This window comes from Coregonus clupeaformis, chromosome 35 (genome assembly GCF_020615455.1).
Source record: "Coregonus clupeaformis isolate EN_2021a chromosome 35, ASM2061545v1, whole genome shotgun sequence".
Lineage (NCBI taxonomy): Eukaryota > Metazoa > Chordata > Actinopteri > Salmoniformes > Salmonidae > Coregonus > Coregonus clupeaformis.
The window spans coordinates 11,671,090-11,689,859 of record NC_059226.1 but is presented as its reverse complement, the minus strand read 5'-3'; the positions used below and the strand labels follow the sequence as shown (position 1 = coordinate 11,689,859).

Sequence of the window (18,770 nt, the reverse complement as noted above, 5' to 3'; positions counted from 1 at the left end):
TATGACCATGTGCTTTCTGGTACCCATGGTGATGACCTGGATCATACAGGCATACTCCTCATAAGCTGTTCAGAACAATTCTAGTTATTCAGTTCAATAATATATTCCATGGAAAACATCCTCTCTCATGATCATGAGATCACACACACACACAGTCCAAGGTCTATTGACAGACATTTTTGCAATTAACAGCTGCTTTTATTGGCTGTGATACTCTTTCTCAACAGACCGTGATACAGACTCTGTAGGGGGTACCACTGTAACACTATGTGTTTCGCAGAATCACGTGTGTGTGTGTACGGCTAGCCCATTCACAGGACCATTGATTGGCCCAGTTCACATTTTCATATGCTCCAGAGAGTCCTTCAGAAAACCCAGTTCACATTTTCACATGCTCCAGAGAGTCCTTCAGAAAACTATTTTGATTCTAAATGGGTCAATGGCTCAATTGATGCATGTTGCTATGGATACTCTGAGGTGTCCCCAGAAAATAATGTTGGGAAAATGGGTTGCTTGGCAGCTCCATCTAGCATGGAGGACAAGGCCCAGTGATTCCTTGGTGCCATGGTGGCATACCGAGAAGATGATATCATCTCATCTCCATAATCAACATACAACATGAATCAACAAACACAACAACCCACATGAGGCTATGAGGGAAATCACATCTCATGAACTGGTACTCAATAGAGGTACTGAAATCCTCTGTGTGCCCACATTACAAAAACGTTTTCTCTGCGACTTCAGTAGGTTGTTGGTGGTCCACCATATAATGCTAGGCAGAATATTGTTTATTGTGCCAATGCAGCAAGCTGAGGTTGATGAGAGTGCTTCCTGAATATTTGAGGATACAGAGCCAAGAGCTAAAAGGCTGAAATCATGGAAGGAAATACATTGAGATGCAAATTAAATATTTTCATATTAAACCTGACACTGAACTGGCTTAGAGTATGCCCCTCTCTCTATCTTTCCCAGCACCCTCTCTGGTACCTATCTCTTTGGTCCTTTTTCATTGATGAAAGTTGAAGGAGATTCTTGAGAGGTATCAAACTAAATCCTGTGAATGGACTTATTACTGCAATGTAAACTTACCATGTCTCGACCGCTACCTCCTGAGGTTGTGCACGACACTTTCCCCCCTCCAAGTAGGGCAGTGTAAACATAATTGTCTCGTTGAGCCCAACACTACTACAGTAAAAATAGCAATAGCACAGTAATGTTTTTTAAACAACTGAAATGTATAGACGTGTTCATAATATTTAAGACTTGTTTTATTGAGTATTCACCCGAAATTGCAGTAACTGCCTGTTACATTCTGAAATTGTCGCTGTATAAGAATCTAAATGTGCTGCACTGAGCCACCATCCAGGCAATATAAGATCTAGCTAGCTATGCAATTATGAAGTTCATCAAGTCCCCAGGGAATTATCAATGTTTTCAGTCGCAATATGTTTTTTACCTCATATAATGACTTCCATGATATTTATATAATGAAGCCTGGTTTGTAAGGTAACTTAAAGGAAAAATCCACCCAAAACCACTCATGCCTTTAATTTACAGTATTAAATAACACTAATGTTTTATAATAAGGTTGGCTAGCTAGCTAGCAAATGTAGCTACACACAATATCAAAGACAATATCAGCATATAAAGTAGGTAGTTAGCTGTAAAATCGCCTAAACAAACTGCACTATCAAATTAGGAGTCTACAATCTCACCATGTTCAACCTGCAGATCGATGTGCCTCACAGAGTGGAGTCTAACATTCGCCATGCTACGCCATGGGCCGAGCGTTGCATTCTGGACGATTGGGCGCTAGCTCAAAAACCCAACATTAGCATGAATTTAGTCAACATCTTTTCTGAGATGTGAGATAATGAATTTGCTATCTGTAATATCGTATAGTTTTGGAATCATTAAATTACGTACTTTCGAGATTAGTTTAACAACCGCGTGACGCTGCATGAACGTGATTGGTCGATAGTCGACAGGTCGGGCGTTATACCTACCTTCATTCATTGGATTCTTATCTCCTTTCTGTAATATCTCTGGCAACGGCACAATGCAAAGCACCTGGATTAAAGAGGCAGACAAATAGGAAAAATGTGCTAGACCCTCCATTAAATTACACATTTCTCGAGGTACAAATATCGCAAAAATATGATCAATGGCTCATTGGAGAGAAGACATCCTCCCGAGTTATGACATCGGCCAGTATTGAAATCTGACATGTATGATAGACGTTTTCGCAATCTGAATGTCGTATTCCTATTAACTTCCAGTGTAGTGACAGCGACTTTATCTCAGTGCTAGGTCATCCCGGTCTGATTTCTGCCTGCTTGAACGCCAATAACTCAGATACACATGAAAACACGAAATTACCAAGGGAATCAATAGAACATCACTCAGAGATGCACAAAAACAATATAACATTAAAAATGGGTGAACCTTTCATGTAATACACTTAAATTGTAATGTAGGCCTAAGAGCTATGGCTAACGTCAGCATTCCGCTAACTACCTAACGCAGCTATTATGATGTAGCTAAGGAGAATGCAGAAATAATTTAGTTTAGTTTGCTACATAGCAAGCTCTGTAGCTATTATACTATGAACGACACTGTATGATAGTTACAGTACCTTTATATTCGTATGAGAGGGGTCAATATTCATGTTTGATATGCAAACGTTACTAGCTAGGAGCCAGCTGTGCAAGCTAATTTAATGCATGTACAAACAAGAAATAAACCCTTTAATTGTTTGCACATGGTTGTGAATTGTTGCATTATTCAAGAGTGTATTATGGTTTGGTTCCATTATTCAAGAGTGTAATAGTGTTATGTTTTAGATGAAAGGTTTGCATGTGTAGCGCGGGTCAATGTGCTTAACTTCCTCCACTGTCCGATTGCCCCATACTGGGCTCGAACCAGTGATCGCCTTCGACAACGTACCAACAGTTTGAGACACCTAAAAGGTACTGATTGGATGGCTCCATCCGCAATATTTCAAGCTAGCGCTGGAGTGAGTTTACCGCACATTCTTAACTCCGTAACACTTGTTTACTGCCTAGTGGCTACTGTGATGTTTACCGTAAATTGGAGATGCAGAGCAAGAATGTCACGTTGCCAGCCACAACGACAAAGATGTGATGTAAATTGAAAAGTTGATGTACATACAGTGGGGAAAAAAAGTATTTAGTCAGCCACCAATTGTGCAAGTTCTCCCACTTAAAAAGATGAGAGAGGCCTGTAATTTTCATCATAGGTACACGTCAACTATGACAGACAAAATGAGAAAAAAAAATCCAGAAAATCACATTGTAGGATTTTTTATGAATTTATTGGCATATGATGGTGGAAAATAAGTATTTGGTCAATAACAAAAGTTTCTCAATACTTTGTTATATACCGTTTGTTGGCAATGACACAGGTCAAACGTTTTCTGTAAGTCTTCACAAGGTTTTCACACACCGTTGCTGGTATTTTGGCCCATTCCTCCATGCAGATCTCCTCTAGAGCAGTGATGTTTTGGGGCTGTCGCTGGGCAACACAGACTTTCAACTCCCTCCAAAGATTTTCTATGGGGTTGAGATCTGGAAACTGGCTAGGCCACTCCAGGACCTTGAAATGCTTCTTACGAAGCCACTCCTTCGTTGCCCGGGCGGTGTGTTTGGGATCATTGTCATGCTGAAAGACCCAGCCACGTTTCATCTTCAATGCCCTTTCTGATGGAAGGAGGGTTTCACTCAAAATCTCACGATACATGGCCCCATTCATTCTTTCCTTTACACGGATCAGTCGTCCTGGTCCCTTTGCAGAAAAACAGCCCCAAAGCATGATGTTTCCAACCCCATGCTTCACAGTAGGTATGGTGTTCTTTGGATGCAACTCAGCATTCTTTGTCCTCCAAACATGACGAGTTGAGTTTTTACCAAAAAGTTATATTTTGGTTTCATCTGACCATATGACATTCTCCCAATCCTCTTCTGGATCATCCAAATGCACTTCAGACGGGCCTGGACATGTACTGGCTTAAGCAGGGGGACACGTCTCGCATTGCAGGATTTGAGTCCCTGGCGGCGTAGTGTGTTACTGATGGTTGGCTTTGTTACTTTGGTCCCAGCTCTCTGCAGGTCATTCACTAGGTCCCCCCGTGTGGTTCTGGGATTTTTGCTCACCGTTCTTGTGATCATTTTGACCCCACGGGGTGAGATCTTGCGTGGAGCCCCAGATCGAGGGGAGATTATCAGTGGTCTTGTATGTCTTCCATTTCCTAATAATTGCTCCCACAGTTGATTTCTTCAAACCAAGCTGCTTACCTATTGCAGATTCAGTCTTCCCAGCCTGGTGCAGGTCTACAATTTAGTTTCTGGTGTCCTTTGACAGCTCTTTGGTCTTGGCCATTGTGAAATTTGGAGTGTGACTGTTTGAGGTTGTGGACAGGTGTCTTTTATACTGATAACAAGTTCAAACAGGTGCCATTAATACAGGTAACGAGTGGAGGACAGAGGAGCCTCTTAAAGAAGAAGTTACAGGTCTGTGAGAGCCAGAAATCTTGCTTGTTTGTAGGTGACCAAATACTTATTTTCCACCATAATTTGCTAATAAATTCATTAAAAATCATACAATGGGATTTTCTGGAATTTTTTTTCTCAGTTTGTCTGTCATAGTTGACGTGTACCTATGATGAAAATTACAGGCCTCTCTCATCTTTTTAAGTGGGAGAACTTGCACAATTGGTGGCTGACTAAATACTTTTTTTCCCCACTGTATTATGTCAATTAAAATCTCGTTGCGGTGCCTCTTCAACTTTCGTCAATGAGAATAGGCTCTCTCTCCCCCTCCCTGGTACCTCTCTCTATTTTTACCACCTTCCTCCTTCCCTTCCTCCCTCTGCAGATGGGTATTCAGGAAAGGCTGAGGGAAGCTGAGCAGCAGGGTGGCGTTGGCATTCCAACAACGTCCCATTTCCATGTTTGCTCACAGCCAGCTCTTCCTGTATGTGCAGTAGGCTCATTTACATTCTATTGTTTAACACAGACATTACCCACCACGATCTGATCTGAGCCATCTCATTATGGGTACGGGCCAAAGCTCATCTAGTCACTTCACACCTTGCTCACACTACGCAGCTCAATATAAATGGGTGATTTTGCTGATTGAGGTACTGTAGGCTATTTGAATAGAAATCAGCTGTATTCAATGTTCACACACTTTCTTTCTTTAGCCTCCCCAGACATGATGCACAAACCTATTTAAGCATACTTGTGGGTTACTAATGATGAGGTTTAGGGGGTGAATGAGGACAGTGGCGGTCGGTGACGTTTAAGATGAGGGAGGACAATTTTTTTTTTTTATGATCATGGCCTTATTTCTATACAGAATATGACTGTCATTCATATTCCATTCACCCAGCTCAATGTAACATCAATAGGTTTAGGCTACAACATGATACTCACATTTTCTCTATACCCATCATGAGGTTGCTACAACCTAACTTAGCCTATGAATGAACGTTTAAAACATAAGTACACAGGTCGAGATTATTAATTTGAGAAATCAAGGTGACAGACAGTGACACATTCAATACCGCCTTGCACACTCTTGCCTGCATCTAGCTGATCTAGGGTGTAATCATTAGTCCAACAGTTGCAAACGAGAGTTTCTATTGGACAAATTCCAGTATGTATATCCCAGTTTCGTTCCGTTTGCTTCCATTTAAGAAATGTTTTTCAACAGAATCGGCAGAATGAATACACACTTGATCACACGCAAACACAGTTCACTTTCATAGCAGCCACATACAAACAGCATGCACATTTTTGCTCGTTGTATAACTCCTTCTCGCATCTACGCACTCTCCTCCTCTCACCTTTTCCCTTTGCTTGTGGACTTCAGTGCACAAAACATAAACTGTCTCAGATCAGGCGAAAAAAACGTTCCAAGCCAAACCTTCATATCATAACTGCTACACACAGCCTACATCGTTGTTACCATATTAGCTAAAGTCAATATAACTACTAGAACTAACGCGTTAGTAAACCCGCTAGAATCATGCAGTACAGTGTACAGTCAGCTAGCAGTTTAGCAGTTACACCGGCGGGCCCCGGTGGCAATAAATTAATAAAACCAAAAGCTTACCTTGACTTGGAAGAGTTCCAGCATTGAATAGCCATAACCAGCTAGCTAACATAGCATCCCTCGCTGTTTGAGCCGGGTGTTTGAGTAGGCTAAACTACCTAGCTGCATTCGCTAGCTAAGTGAAAGTTTGGGGAAAAAGACAATGGAATATAGCTAGCTCTCTCTCTCTCTCTTGCTCCTTCATTGTATGCACTGCTGTGCTATCTAGCTGCAGCTTATGCTTTCAGTCCTAGATTAATTTTCTGATCCTTTGATTGGGTGGACAACATGTCAGTTCATGCTGCAAGATCTCTGATAGTTTGGAGGATGTCCTCCAGAAGTTGTCATAATTACTGTGCAAGTCTATGGAAGGGGATGAGAATCATGAGCCTCCTAGGTTTTGTTTTGAAGTCAGGAGGAAGGAAACTAGCTGTCCTCCTGCTACACCATGGTGCTACCCTACAGAGTGCCGTTGTGGCTACTGCAGACCTTAATTGCAAAACAGTGTGTTTTAATCAATTATTTGGTGACGTGAATATATTCAGTATAGTTCAATCTAAAAAGGATAACTTTTTTAATGTTTCACTAATTTTATTTTTATGAAATTCACTGAGGAGGATGGTCCTCCCCTTCCTCCTCTTAGGAGCCTCCACTGAACGAGGATGTAAAACGGAGATCATCTTCATTATGTGTCTTTAGCTCCTCTGTCCCAATGCCTACACACACACTGCTGCTGTCTCTTCTTGTTAAAATGTGCCATCAATTACACACTCACTATTAGGTGGTCTCAGTGCAAGCAGTAATTGTTCCAGAATGCAATGCAGTGACAGAGGGCTCCACGGGCCACAGGGAGAGCGAAAGAGAGATAGCTGTCTTGTTTGTTCAGGGAGAGAGAGCGCGAGAGAGAGTAGGGAATCCTTAATTGCTATATCCATTTAGGGACTTATCAATTAATGATATATATCCATTGATTCTTGAAGAATATAACTTATAAATGCCTCATGAGCTTAGTTCAACCCAAAATACAAGCTTGTTTTACTACAATGTTTGTAAACAACATAAATGTAAATAAACACTATAGCCTCAAAACATGGTAAAACATTTAATTTGGCTCTGTCTATGAATTTGAGAGTGGTTACATTTCGCCAGGTCCATCCCTCAGCTTTTCACCAAAACACAGGCAGAGTGACAGCTTTCGTATTGTTTCAATTAAGGATTCTAGCTTTAAGCTAAATGGTACGCTGTTGAGCTAAATTATGTAATAAAAAAAGTTTTAAAATCTTTAACCAATGACAATATAATTACATTTGACATGATCACTTAAAACTGACTTTTCAATATGACCCCACCTTGGATTTGAAGTCGCAAACCTCCGGATTTGGGTTATGCTGATCTTTCTGTAGAATTCTCAAGTCCCTACACATTCATTAACTATAATACAGTATATATTTGCACTTAGCACTGCTATTTTAGTTATCTGTTAATCAGACTATTCTCTCATCATTGATCAAATGTACTTATCTCAGCAAAATGTACTTACCTCGGATAAGTAAATAAAATAAATGATGAGAGAATAGTCAGATTAACTGATAACTAAAATAGTATAGTTGATGTTGGTGGGGCATATTATTCTGTTTTAATGTTACTCCTGAATCACTATGATAAATATAATACTATTCTTGAGTGTATTATACAAAGCTGAGATTTACTTTGAAGTCCAAAGTGTAGGAACACATGGTGGCATAGCAGGAAGATTGGAATACCGTGAACCAGGAGGTTGTGAGTTCAAATCCCAGGTGAGGACATGTTGAATAATAATTACTGTATAAATAAACATACACAATGTCAAAGTGTGTCAAGTATGTAAGAGGGAAACATTGCAGCTATTTTATGACGTTCCCTGAGACTTCCTAACAACATTTTTGTTTGTAGGGAATCATGTTAACATTTTTATCCATGAATCCAAAATGTGTGATCACGTGAAACTTCATGTGAAATAGCATCACGTGAAGTTTTCCAAAACCACATGGTTTTACATTATTTATAATAATAATAACATTATGAAATAATGTTGCATGTGCAAAACGTGGACATTTCACATGTGAAATCAGGTGATATTCCACATGTGAAATCATGTGGTTTTTCCATAAGGGCTTCCTCAATCTGGACAGCCTTGTAAAACTGTTTGGGGGAGTTTCCTGAGAGGGCAGATAGGATGGAAGGCTGTCCTTCTCCTGTGAGCAAGGTCAAACCTCCTTGGAAACTTTTTGATCTAAGGAGACTCACTCTTACCCCAAATGAAACACAAAGGGTTTGAGGTAGAGGAACCAAGGGTGAGGAGAGAGTTAAGAGGAGATAAATCAAACCAAATCACCTCCACCTCCTCCCTACTCACATAGACCAGCTGGAAGTCATCATGCGGGACTTCCCCAGGCTGCACATAGAGGGGAGAGGAGAGAGAGCGAGAGAGAGAGAGAGAGAGAGAGAGAGAGAGCAGAGAGGGAAAGAGAGAGAGAAAGAGAGACTTGGAGGGGGTCCAGGGTTAGCTTCACAGCTGGAGCACATCAGTGGAGAGGGTCTCTCTCAGGCCTCAGCACTGTTGTCTACCAGGGCCCAGGGGGAGAGTTATATGGTGTGTGAAGGTTTGTAGGGGTCTTTAATGTTGGGTTACAGCTTTGGATGAGACTTTCAGCTTGAACCCTACCACCTACGAGGCTAAAAAAGCTACCTTTGGTTACACACAAGAAGGGCCCTAAAAGTAACTTTGAGATCTTTACCAAGACATTTCAGAATAACTACAGCTCCACTCTCCACTAATAGCCAGCATGAGATGAGCTTAGAAAGTGAATGATTTGGTGCTTTTGTCGTAACATGCGTGGAGGTTTCTGACTAACTCTGCAAGTGATGATAGCTTAGCTTGTTGTTACTTAGCTTGTTGTTACACAAGTAAAGGTTTTGATGAAATGAAAAAGATTGAAGGTTCCTCAGCAGCATGTTAACAGTACAGTACACACAGGTTGATATGTTGATATGGGTGATTTCCAAGTGTCATAAACTACTGCTGAGTGTCCCCAGAGAGGAAACCCATCCACAGGTCAGACCGTGTTGGCACTCATGCAGGGCATTGTTCCATGTGGAATCACAGCCTCACAGGACACATCAAGGCTGTTCTAGAACAGGAAAACACAGTTCCGAGTTCCAAGCCAAAGTCCACAAACAGTTCCCCCTACTGTGATCTCCTTGAGAGCCAGGATCCCAGTGGACAAGAGGCCAGTCCCCTTGATTATCCCAGAGGAGAAAGGAGAGGACACTACATACACTTGATAAGAGAAAACAGGATAAGACACACCAATCAAACAGATGGCACAATTTCTGACTGACAAAGTATAAACATAACCGTTACAATCAACTCAGAGTTAAAGCAACTTCCCTGTTTTTTTTTTCTTTTTTGGGGGGTAGATCAGCTTAATATTGCAGATAGATTGTAACTTCTATCAATGTAATTGTCTGCATCACTTCCAATCCCCCATGTTTTTATATATATATATATATATATATATATATATATATATATATACACACATATACACATATACACACACACATACACACACACACATACACACATACATATATACATACATACATACACATACATATCCTTTAAAAAATATATATATATTCCCTGTATATCCTTCTCCATATGAAACCAATAGTAATTTCTGATCTGTAATTATGAACAGTGATTCATATCATTAAGGGGTCATTACTTTTCATTGCTGGGTAATAGTAATTGTTTCTGCTCATTTGCACAAGGAAGTGGTGAATAATCCAATCAAATCACAAGATTTCCCCACATGACTATGAGAGGCGTGTAAATTACCGATACTTCCATCGGTTACAGTCACAATTCCACAGAACCTGATGTCAAACCAACAGGCCGAATGCGGCAATATGTTACCATGGCAATCATCGATGAAAATGCTCAACAGCGCCCACACAAAACACCGGCTAGTACATATTAATGGTATCAAAAGCTTTTGTGTTACATAGTCATACATTAGTCACAGAAGATTGTTGAATCTATGTGATGTTCAGGCACTCATAGCACTCTGAGCAAAAGAATGGTATCTGAATCAAACAGCTGCTGGAAGGGAAAAAACACAAATACACACGCACAATCTGGTTACACTTGGAATAATCTGTGGTCAGAGTGAGGCCACGGCAGCTTGCTGGGATGCAGCTTGCTTGCTTGGTCATCAGTCCAGATGTTTTGGATCTCTGCAGCCTAGCCCAGATGTTTAAAGCTGGCCTGGGACATCACATTGGCTTGTATTGCATGTGGTCAGTGAGAGGATTAAGAGGAGTAGCTAGAGAAACTAGCATGTGGAGGTGAATTACATACACAGAGCCTTTCATGCAGTATCTCCATACAGTATCTGGCACTGACATACATACAACAACCTTGTAGAGTGTCAGTATCTCTTGATTTAATTATGGCTGATCATGCGTTAACATAACATCATAAATCAAGGAATGATATCATGACGATGTAGCACACTCATCCTCACACAGAGAAAGGGTAGTTGAGAAACTGACAACCTTATTGTGTCCATCATTTCCTGCAACTGTTTTGCATTTTCTTTGCAATGTCATAAGGCGGCAGGTATGAGTGTTGGGCCAGTAACCGAAAGCTCGCTGGTTCGAATCCCTGAGCTGACTAGGTGAAAAACCTTTCGATGTGCCCTTGAGCAAGGCACTTAACCGTCATTGCTCCTGTAAGTCACTCTGGATAAGAGCGTCGACTAAAATGTGTTATCTTACTTAACTATTTGGCTCCAGTATTTTCTCACCAGTGTTTTTGTGACATTCTTTCTTTACAATATATGTTGTGCTCCAACTGTATTTTGGGAATATGGGAGAAAATTATCTTTGGACATTTTCTAAAATGGGTATGTGTGGCAAATAGGCTTACATGCCAAATTAGTCAACAGTTCTCAAACATAATCCAGATTAAAATGTGGAAGCCCACTTAACACATTTGAGATAATACAGTACAAGCAGAAAATAATGAGGGGACTTAGTTTTAAATGCTAATCGACAGAGGATTTGATATGGTTTCTTACTGAAAGCCTTTCAAAATATCCCATTTTCCAAGGAGAAGATTTTCGTCCATTACAAAGGGCAGGAAAGTTGGATATGAACTGTGAGTATCCTAGCCGAACTGAATACTACACTGCTCAAAAAAATAAAGGGAACACTAAAATAACACATCCTAGATCTGAATGAATGAAATAATCTTATTAAATACTTTTTTCTTTACATAGTTGAATGTGCTGACAACAAAATCACACAAAAATTATCAATGGAAATCAAATGTATCAACCCATGGAGGTCTGGATTTGGAGTCACCCTCAAAATTAAAGTGGAAAACCACACTACAGGCTGATCCAACTTTGATGTAATGTCCTTAAAACAAGTCAAAATGAGGCTCAGTAGTGTATTTGGCCTCCACGTGCCTGTATGACCTCCCTACAACGCCTGGGCATGCTCCTGATGAGGTGGCGGATGGTCTCCTGAGGGATCTCCTCCCAGACCTGGACTAAAGCATCCGCCAACTCCTGGACAGTCTGTGGTGCAACGTGGCGTTGATGGATGGAGCGAGACATGATGTCCCAGATGTGCTCAATTGGATTCAGGTCTGGGGAATGGGCGGGCCAGTCCACAGCATCAATGCCTTCCTCTTGCAGGAACTGCTGACACACTCCAGCCACATGAGGTCTAGCATTGTCTTGCATTAGGAGGAACCCAGGGCCAACCGCACCAGCATATGGTCTCACAAGGGGTCTGAGGATCTCATCTCGGTACCTAATGGCAGTCAGGCTACCTCTGGCGAGCACATGGAGGGCTGTGCGGCCCCACAAAGAAATGCCACCCCACACCATGACTGACCCACCGCCAAACCGGTCATGCTGGAGGATGTTGCAGGCAGCAGAACGTTCTCCACGGCGTCTCCAGACTCTGTGCTCAGTGTGAACCTGCTTTCATCTGTGAAGAGCACAGGGCGCCAGTGGCAAATTTGCCAATCTTGGTGTTCTCTGGCAAATGCCAAACGTCCTGCACGGTGTTGGGCTGTAAGCACAACCCCCACCTGTGGACGTTGGGCCCTCATACCACCCTCATGGAGTCTGTTTCTGACCGTTTGAGCAGACACATGCACATTTGTGGCCTGCTGGAGGTCATTTTGCAGGGCACTGGCAGTGCTCCTCCTGCTCCTCCTTGCACAAAGGCGGAGGTAGCAGTCCTGCTGCTGGGTTGTTGCCCTCCTACGGCCTCCTCCACGTCTCCTGATGTACTGGCCTGTCTCCTGGTAGCGCCTCCATGCTCTGGACACTACGCTGACAGACACAGCAAACCTTCTTGCCATAGCTCGCATTGATGTGCCATCCTGGATGAGCTGCACTACCTGAGCCACTTGTGTGGGTTGTAGACTCCGTCTCATGCTACCACTAGAGTGAAAGCACCGCCAGCATTCAAAAGTGACCAAAACATCAGCCAGGAAGCATAGGAACTGAGAAGTGGTCTGTGGTCACCACCTGCAAAACCAGTCCTTTTTTGGGGGTGTCTTGCTAATTGCCTATAATTTCCACCTGTTGTCTATTCCATTTGCACAACAGCATGTGAAATGTATTGTCAATCAGTGTTGCTTCCTACGTGGACAGTTTGATTTCACAGAAGTGTGATTGACTTGGAGTTACATTGTGTTGTTTAAGTGTTCCCTTTATTTTTTTGAGCAGTGTATATATAGCAAGTCAAACGATATCTTTAGGTATTGCTTGCTGGCAGTCCTTGTTTAGAGACAAGGCAGGTTGTTGAGATTTTATCAGGCTCACTTTTGCTGTAAATTAATCTCATTCCAGAATAACTTTTATTAGGAGGAAAATAAAGTCACAAGGCAAGAATTTGAGGAAAGAGCCACGGTTCAGGGATCCACCCATTGTGCGGAAACAAGAAACAGTTGTTGGTCTAAAAATATTTCAAAAAAAGAAATGCGACCAGTGTCAACAAAATGTCCAGTACGAATGATATTTGTTAAAATATGCCATCATCAGCCTAGGAAGAATATGTGTATATAACTTGAATGACAGTCCACCTATATATACTGTATGGTCAAAAAAATAAGGACCACCATTACATTAACCTGTGTCCTGCACACAAAAGCCATGGAAAACTTTTGCTGTGAAAATCCATGCATGGACCTGACTTTTGTTGTGCTTAAGAACAACCAATAAAGACCTTCTATAGAATAAAAGAAAAGACTGAGTCCTCAATGAGTAGGGCTGGTCCCTGTTATAGCAGGACTGCGCCAGGTGTGTTAGGCTCTCTATATTTCCAAAGGGGTGCTATGCTGTGCTACTATGCTATGTCCAGACAGCTCTACTAGTCTCCTCTGAGAGGAGAGAGGGTGTTAGGTGTCAATAGTCGGATTCCTCCCACTGTACAGCTGCCCGGGCAAAAATTCCTCGGCATATAGCCAGCACCCCCTTCATAGGCTACTGCTGCAGCAAAACAGACTGGCTGGTCCCGGTCCACGGTGCTCTGAGTTCTAATACAGGGATGTCAGTCAAAGCAAGATCTTATGAGTCAGACAGACCCACTCTTTCTAGCCTGGTCCTAGATCTGTTTGTGCTGTCTTGCCAACTCCTACGGTCATTGTGACTATATGATGTGGTCCTCTGTAGCTCAGCTGGTAGAGCACGGCGCTTGTAACGCCAAGGTAGTGGGTTCGATCCCCGGGACCACCCATACACAAAAAAATGTATGCACGCATGACTGTAAGTCGCTTTGGATAAAAGCGTCTGCTAAATGGCATATTATATTATTATTATTTGGTAAGACAGCACAAACAGATCTGGGACCAGGCTACCACTTTTCAGTAGAAACCAACTCATTTGCACATGCCTCAGCTCCACTCCCAGCAGTCGAATGTATAATTAAAAAGAAATGATTGAATTGCTAATTAGAACTGACCTCTCCTTGACATTGCTTCCATATTTAACATAAGCTCATGTCTACTCTACACTGCCTACTATTTCCCCTGGACGGTTTAGTGAGACAACATTTTCACATCACAATATAGCCATCCATTTTTTTGATTCTCACAAGATCCACAATCCAGATCAGCATTTATCAAATATCAAATAATATGACCTGGAGAGATTGTAGGCCTAATCCATCAGAAAAAGTGGTCCCCAATGACCACAATGAAGGAGAAACTCAAGAATAACTGTATGTGGATGCTGGAGGCATAAAAATATTTTAAAAACAACCGATAGAGCAGGGGTAGGCAACTAGATTCAGCTGAAGGATGATTTTTGTCGGAGCGGATGGTTCGGGGGCCGGAAACATAATTATAATAATTTGTACACTGCAAATTGACCACAACTATGGCCAAAAATCATACCTTGATTACATTGAGACATGATCACGTGTGGGGGGTTTTATTCGTGGGAATAGTTTTCCTAATTAAACACATTTTTGCTGAGTTCCTGGTGATTGTACAGTTTTTTTGGACCAAAAACTAAAAGAAAGGTTTTGGCCCACTGGCCGCCTGTTGCCGACCCCTGCGATAGAGGCTCAAAGTGCAGCAGTGTATAGATATGGACAGACTACCCTTGAAGTGTAGCTATACAGAACAACCACCCTGTGACTGAACTACCCCATGACGTCGATAGAAAACAAACAAGAAAATGTATCTTTTTGCTCTCTGAAAAACACAATAAAACCTAGATCTCAATAAAACCTAGTCCCTACAGAAGGGACTGAACTGCCAAACAATTACGAATCTGAACAATTATGAATGTGAGCCTGTATGGTTCACCTGCCCAGCGGCAGTGGAGAGAAAGATTGGGGGTACAGAACAGACAACACAAAGCCATGGCAGTCAGCTCACATTAGACCCCTGCCTGGCCAGGCCTCAGCCGGCTATTGTCGACACACCGGGGCAGGCTGCACAGGCTGTCAGACCGATTAGGACAGTCAGGTGTTGGTCATGCAGAAACAGCCCAAGAATAACATACATTTTTCATGGTTTGGTTGTTGCTCTGGGCACTGGGCACAGTCAGTCTGCAAGTATTCACAGCTGATGCTTTTACATAAACCCCTGATCTCAACAACAGCAACACTGCCTCCATCCTCACAAAATAGTTTTTTAATCAACCTCAGGCGCTAAGTAGCTAGCAGTACACCATAGACGTTTGAAAATTCAAGGAGACGTACCATAGAAGGATCACCGATCGTATGATTATCTCAGTTATGATGGCGCATATCATTATTAGGGTTTCTTTCAGCCTTGAATGACAGACAGCACCTTGCTCTTGTAAGAAAGATAAACATGAACTTCAAAAGAAAGCCACAAATGAACATGTGACAAACCGCCTCAACTGGGTAGGAGACAACCCAGAGGTCACTGAGAGGGGAAGGGGCAGGACTCAACATGAACAGATTACCATGGCAACAACATCACGTGACAGAGTGAGGACACATTCCACTCAGTCACTCTGATCAGCAGAATTCAGCGTGAAATAATGTTAAGATAAACCAAGAGTACGGTTTCCATCAAACTGAAGATGACCTTGTATCAAAATTTCCTTTTCAGGACAATAATTCAGATATGATGATTTCTGATGTCAGTGAAAGGTCAAATTTGTTTGTAAAAATAAGACATGTTGACCCATTTCCATACATAGTATTTCAAAGTACCCTTAACTCCTCTACCATACAAACCTTCTCTCTGGGGACGTCAGGCTTACATTGAATATTGGCTATTAGACTAAATGATAATGTTATTCACTGAATAAATAACATCCCCATGGCTGCGTTCAATCCCTTCTTAATTAATTTCAACAGTATTTCATTAATATGTATGCCTTGATAACGGATGCTGCAGAGAGTGTGTACCAAAACTCTACATCCCAAATGGCACCCTATTCCCCATGAAGCGCACTAATTTTAACCAGGGCATATCGGAAATAGGGTGCCATTTGGGACGTCACCAACATCTACCCGTAACTAAATATGCATCTTCAGGAGGAGCTGAGCTGACACAAGAAGACAGTCTGGCATGCGTTGATTATGTCCACAGCATCACCCTCCACTGATCTCTGAAATAATTTCCTTGTTCTTCCTAGACCAAGCATTTAATTGGTTATAGTAGCCCTTTTTGATAGGCTCTGGTGATTCATCTCATTCTTGCTGAGCTACTGAGCCGAAAGAACATTGCAAGTCACTGTGCTGTTAAAAGAAAGGAATTTCTACTGTGATAAAAAAGAGCGACACTCAAGCTTTTTAGCAGTCAGCCCAAGCTTCCCGGCCTCAGCTCAATCCACAAGCGCCAAATTATTTCAGCGACTCGACTTAGTTTCCCATCCAAGCTCTCTGACTACTTCAAAGGGGCCTTTACTTCTGAGGAGAGATTGAGGTCATGAGCTCTATGATAAAGTCATGAAAGAACACAGTCTGACAAATCAATATGGGGTGAAGGTGGGGTCGGGGTTGACGACAGCACCTTCAAATGAATGAATCAACATGAATCAACATTTCCTGTCTCTCCAGTAGAAATATGATTGACTTTGATGTGATTTCCCATTTGAAAGTGTTTCAAGAAACTATATAGCTATACTGTAAGGACAAACTATTAGACCAACCACAACCAGCTTGCTCAGTCAGTGTAACTAGTGGTATTCACATGGATAATCTATGATTATTCATAGATAATATTAGAGACATGTCCGGTTAAGAAGCTCTACCCATCTTGACAAACTTGTCCAAAGCACTAAGTAATAAGCACATCTTCCAGAAATAGGCTTCTTTGTTGGGAAACAGCTTAGCTAATGAAATATAGATGATGGACACGACTTCTTAAAAGCCTGCTTAGCTCTAAAAAGAGGCATCTACAAGGAATTGCAACATATGGAATGCATCTGCACTAAACCGTGCTTGGACCAGTTGAAGGTAGGAGACAGCACAGAGGTCACTACGAGGGGATGGGGCAGGATTCCCAATGGACAAATTACCATGGCATTGACACTAGCTAAAGCACTACCAAGCATTGACACTAGCATCCACTTCAAGCACCTTGGAAGTCCCCTCTTCTATCATTCAGTTACTATGACAGCAGAAAGACAGTAGGCCTATATCAGTCTGTTTCATTGCAAACCATAGTCTATTTAATAATAATAATAATAATAATAATAATAATAAACAATCAATGATAAAAATGTACATTGTATATGGTTATAAAATGGTGAAATGATTCCTGCAGAGAAACTGAATTGAAATAGGATAACTGAAATGTGTCAAAAGTCCTGCAAACCCCAAACAAACATTGTTGACATTATAATGTCCTTTGGCCATTCATGAGGCCTCGTGGGACATAACAACAACAACAACAACAACGGGTGCGTGCAGATGACAGTAGCCAAAACAAGCTTGTCGACCATCTCGCATTCACAAATGCACATGAGCTCGTGCTATACCGGTTATAAGACTTGAAGCTCTTATAGGCCTATTTTTCTTGCATGGAATGCTTTTCTCAATAAGTTGACTTTGATAACAAATAGTTATACTAACCGTTGGTGTCTGACAATTGACCGTTTGCTAATTGAAAAGATCAGGTTGGGATCTTCCAGAGTTACATAAAGTTAACGGACTGGGTAGAGATAGAAGTTTGAACTAAGCTGACGCCTCATCGTAGCCTAATTGCTATCGCACAACTCAGATCGCACATCGTAACGGAATAATGCAACTGCTATTGATAGTCTATATAGCTTACCTTTAAGTTAGATTGACCTACATATTTAACCTACAGATGGCCCATCAGGGGAGGGGGCTGCAGTTCAGGATCCTTTGTTTAAAACCTGAAGCACTATTCCATTCTCGAATGCAATGAAGTAGCCACAAGACTAGAGCATGCTGCGACTACATTGTATCCATTCGTGCGTAGCCTGTTATAGCGTAATAAATGAACAGTTACATAATAACTCGTCCTCATCACTGACAAGGGGCACAAATAATAACAACAGCCAATGCGTTAGCTGTAGAAGCATATCCTATTCCCCACCATAGATTTTCCCCTCAAAACTCGAATCTCTACGAATAACTCACCAAGTGCTCCCTGGATCGGAATGGATTTAGCAAATCCTTCCCAAAGATTGCCGAGAAAAATAATGAGAAAAAGAAGACGAGATATGTGCGGCGGTGGCATTCTTACTGCGACATCACCAATTCCACTTTGGTGGCCATTCATCCATATTGCTTTTGAGGTTGGCATTGACTGCTCCCTTTCCGCGCTGCCTCGGATGCCCACTCCTTGCTCTGCTCGCGCTCCAGAGTGGCTTCACAATTCCATTGTCCTACGTGGGAGGGGACGCTTGCTCTGCATAGTGGGTGGTCGTGATCGCCCCCTAACGGTACCAAAGTAGAGTGTGTTCACAGATGGGCCTCTATGAAGATCTACGGGCCCAGATAAGTCCATCGCAAACCCCATTAGGAGGACAGTGTAATTACAATGTAAGTACACAGTGTTCCAATTCACTTAAAAGAAGGCTACCTGTCTGATTGCATTCACAATAGCCACTATTTATTTGCATTTG

The 18,770-nt window shown here is 41.9% G+C and overlaps 1 protein-coding gene across 1 annotated transcript in view; it reads right to left on the bottom strand.

Moving 5' to 3' along the window:
* Nucleotides 1-18,494, bottom strand: part of LOC121550234 (protein FAM171A2) — a 77,197-nt gene extending 58,703 nt beyond the window's left edge. Inside the window, exon 1 of the mRNA XM_041862403.2 lies at nt 18,283-18,494. Within this exon, the coding sequence (XP_041718337.2) occupies nt 18,283-18,448 (166 nt within the window). The 5' untranslated portion in view covers nt 18,449-18,494. The remainder of the gene's footprint in view (nt 1-18,282) is intronic.
* Nucleotides 18,495-18,770: the final 276 nt, after the last annotated feature.